This window comes from Grampus griseus (assembly GCF_964374135.1).
Source record: "Grampus griseus genome assembly, chromosome: X".
Lineage (NCBI taxonomy): Eukaryota > Metazoa > Chordata > Mammalia > Artiodactyla > Delphinidae > Grampus > Grampus griseus.
Genome location: NC_138999.1, coordinates 119201816 through 119206060, shown reverse-complemented (window position 1 = coordinate 119206060; position 4245 = coordinate 119201816). Strand labels below are relative to the sequence as shown.

The window sequence follows — 4245 nt, the reverse complement described above, 5'->3', positions numbered from 1 at the left end:
CCCCTTTCATCACCTCTACTCCACCTCACCCCTATTCAGAAGCACTTTTGCCTTTTAGGTGTCCCTAGGACTTGCACTTCCACACCCTTTCCGTCCTTACCCGGCTTCTCATATTCTTTCAGGCCAGAGGAGGTAGATCTTTCACTACTCCAGCTGCAAGGTGCATCCCTCAGGCAATTTTAGGAACTACAAGTCTGCCCTAACATCCAGAGGGATGATCCTGAGAACTCATGAGCTAAACACACTTATAATTAATACAAGATCTGGGATATTTAGGCAAGTTTCAACTATATAACAATAGTTTCCAACTCAAACCCAGAGATTCTACTGATTAAGTTGATCTATTTTTCTGCTTTTTCTAAAATGTAGTGGATTTTAATGTTTTACTGATTTTTATTTATTGAGAAGGGAGAACATTAATGCTTTAGGTGCCAAGCATTGTGCTAGGTACTTGAAATATGGACTTCATCTTACCCTCACAACGACCTCAGGAGACACACAGTTCCATTTTACAGATGGAAAACTGAGGTCAATAGACATTAAGTGATTTGCCCAAAATCATGCAGTGAATCTGTGGGGCTAGGATTCTACTGTTGATCCTTTTAATATCAAAGCTCATGCTCTTTTAATTATATCATGCTATACCCTTAAGTAAAACCCAGAAATTCATTCTACTTCGGCTTCCACTTCAAAACAGAAATCACCAAAAAGATTTAACTTCAGAAAAAGGAACTTTTTATATCCCTAAGAAAAAGGACCACCACCAGGAATGCCATCTTTGATCTCAGGCTCTCAATTGTTGGCTTAATATTCCTAAAAAGAGCATTAAATTGACTCAATAGCAAGTATTACCTGCCCAACCATCATAGCACTTTACCCCATCACATAATCACCAAAATGACTATTTTAAAAAAGAAAACTCACAGGCTAATATGTACACCTTGCAGTTTCTTTCTAGAAATTAGATGCATGGTACAGTGGAGCAAAAATGGAAAACTCCAGATTTCACAAAAATATCAAGTTTTTCATTTTGATAACATGTAATTGAACTGGCAAACAAAACAAAAACGGTTAAAGCAAACAACCAACCAAACAATAAAGGATAAAAGTATCCTATAACCAAGCAAACACCTGTTAGTCCTTCCCCTTTAAGACTTTTAAATAAGGTCACATTTATTCAGTCAACAAACATTTATTAAGCACCAGCAACTGAGCCAGATGCTAAGAAATATAACTGTGAACAAGATAAACCAAGCTCCCGCTTGACCGGATACTTCTGCATTAAACGGTCTTGCTAACTACTACATTATACTTGTTCTCTGCTAATATTATATTTTTGGGAAAGTCAGAATCATAACGATGCCTGTCCTGGTATACTTTTAAAGTTTCTTTGTGGCAAACTGATAGAACTCTTTGTTTAACTTAGAGAAGGAAGAGACAGTCTCAAGAACCCTTTTGACGAGCAAGTTGATGGCCGAGCAATATGGTGGCTGGCGACCCACGAGGTGGTTTAGATCAGTTTAGATCATTCGGTTGCGCTTGTGGGTTGGGGAGTCTGTGTCGCCATCACCACACTGGGCCGAGGTGCGCTTGCGGGTCCCCCCACTGTCCAGGTGGAGGGCCACTTCTTCGGAGTCGATGGGGTTCGAGTTGTCCTCGAGGAAGCTACTTCTTCGGTGGCCGTCGCCGGCCACACCGCTGCCTTGAGGCGGGGAGCCGGGCGCTCCAGATTGCACGCTGATGCTGGCCATGGCACCGCTGAGGCCGTGCAGGGCGATGGCCTCGTGGAACGGCTGCAGGTCAACGTCCACCGACGAGCCGGATTCGGTGGCCGCGGCCTGGCTGGGGGCCCCGGCGGGTGGCTTCGGGGGAGCCCTCGGGGTGCGCGGCGGCAGAGTCGCGGGGGGCACCTTGCCACACAGGAAGCTAATCAGATCTTCTCGAAGGATGGTGCTCCGGCCCTTTTTCACCCATTCCAGCACATCTTTGACGCGACGATGGTTGCCAACCTGGACGCCCAGGTCAAAACTTCGTTGGTGGGCATCCCCGCTCTCTTTGTAGAGGCTGGTCACAGCCATGGCCGCACTCTGGAAGGGGTCCCACAAGGAGAGTCCTGGCTGTTGGCACCCCGTATCCTTGTAGAGCTGGGCCACAGCGGTAGCTGAGTTCTGGAAGAGGTGCCACAGCTTCTGCTTCTCGCTCTTGAGCCCCGCCGCCTCAGGGGTCGCCTCCTCCTGCATATCGGGGTGCAACTCCTCTTCCTGCTCTGCCTCGGCCAGGCACTGGCGCTCCCACTTAGAGAACCAGTGCTCCTCGCCCTCGGCCTCGCCCTCCTTCGGCTGCTCCTCCATCCTCCTTCTTCTGGCCGCTCCTCTCCGCTACAGCCGCCTCCTCCTCCGCCTACTCTTGCTCCTCCACCTCCACCTCACCTCCTGCTCCGAGCTCCCCTCCTCCTTCTGCAGCCGCCGCCGGCGCCTCAGCAGCCTCAGCCACCGCCACCTCCTCCGCGTGCGCCGGCGGGCGGGAGAGCGGGCGGCGGGGCTCGGAGGCCAACTGTTCCGGCGCGCGCCGCCCGCGGCCCTGGTGCACGCCCCGCCCCGCCCCGCCCCGCCCCGCCCCGCCCGGCCCGGCCCGGCCCGGCCCGGCCCCCGGCTACGGCGCGGAGATAACTCCGCAGCCGCGGGCGCCGCCTCACTGCCCCCTTCCGGCCCTGCGGTCCGCTCCTACGGCCCCCCAACGGCGCCGCGGCCTCCCCGCAGCTGCCGCGGCCGCTCGGTCGCCGCCGCCGCGGCCCCGCAGCTCGGTCCCAACCCCCGCTCCGCCGCGGCTGCCGCTCTGGGAACTCGGAGGGGGGCCGGCTGGAGCGCTGCCTCAACGCGGCGCCTGCCTACCGCTTGGCCCCCTTTTCACACATTTTTGAGACTTGTCGGCTTCATCCAATGAGCTGATCAAATTTTACATCCTATGTTGCCAGAGAGGATTATGGGGCAACTTCATGGTGTCGATCACATCCAGGGCGCCGATCCGGGAAGGCCGGGGGTTAGAGTGGAAAGAGCACGGCCCTCGTGAATAGGCAGGCAGTCTGAATCTCAGCAATGCCCCCCACACAGTAGGTGCCCAGGAAAAGTGTTTTCCGTGGATCGTAGCAGTAATTTTGTAAAGGAAAAAAAAATCACATCAGTCATTTCCCCCCCGGCCCCCCTCCCCCGCTTTTCGGGCCTCAGTTTCCCCAAGTGCCCAACAAGGTTGTTGGATTAGGTCTCCGGAAAGCACTTCCAGTCGTGATCTAGAACTTTACTGCTGTCCCTGTAAAGCGCCTCTTCCAGGCTAGTTGCATACTTATCAAATTCTAAGAGTTACGGTCAGAAATGGCATTGATTTTTTTCCCCTCATATTCTTTCAAGGTTTTTTGTCATAAAAAAGATATGGGTTGGGGGGTTTTATTTGTGGTTTACTTTCAATTACTGAAAATTCCAGGATGAAGAAGTAAGAGGAAAGAAAACAGGAAAATGAAATCCCAAACGCGGGATTTTCTGCTCCAGTGTAAAATTCAGTGCCTTTTAGGAAAGAAAAAAAAAAAAGTTTACCTAATTTACAACACTCCAAAAATTCTAGCTACTTAAAACACCATAAGAATACCAAAATTGAGCTAAAACTGTATGTGATACTGAAGTCTTTTCCTTGGGTTCAGTTACAACCCCTTGTAATGATGCAGTCCTTTTTTCATTGCAGACAATTCCAGATCAAACTGTGTTAAGAAAAATCACTAAGCTAAGAATAACAGCAAAAATAGGAGGAACCAAAGTAATTTTTTTTAATTTTAGAAAAAAAGTTTTGCAATTTTTGTTGTAGAATATTTGCTAAGTCTCCAGAAAGCCTTCCAAAGATAAAGGAAGCTAAATCTTCTAGCAAAATATGCTTAATAATTCCCAAATATGAAAATTAGTATATAAAAATGATATAAACATTAAGCTTCATCTTTCTTGAAAGATATACATGTTTCTAAGTTAAATATAAAAGAGAAGAAGAAGAAGAAGAAGAAGAAGAAGAAGAAGAAGAAGAAGAAGAAGAAGAAGAAGAAGAAGAAGAAGGGATTGTGCCCTTTCTCTGCAAACCGGGCTTTTTCACGATTCATTAAACCCTTTTTCCATACGTGTAATTGGACTCTTCTCATTTACATAAACGAGGGATGAGGCAAAAGACCTAAGATCAGCCCAAAAAGGAGGAATACGTTTCTCATTCTCC

At 48.8% G+C, this 4245-nt stretch overlaps 1 protein-coding gene across 1 annotated transcript; it reads right to left on the bottom strand.

Moving 5' to 3' along the window:
- Positions 1-1520: 1520 nt before the first annotated feature.
- HAPSTR2 (HUWE1 associated protein modifying stress responses 2) lies at positions 1521-2351 on the bottom strand (the record flags this gene model as incomplete). The annotated part of the gene is made up of 1 exon (XM_082681344.1): positions 1521-2351. One exon carries the CDS (start codon positions 2349-2351, stop codon positions 1521-1523), a length of 831 nt encoding a protein of 276 aa, XP_082537470.1.
- Positions 2352-4245: the final 1894 nt, after the last annotated feature.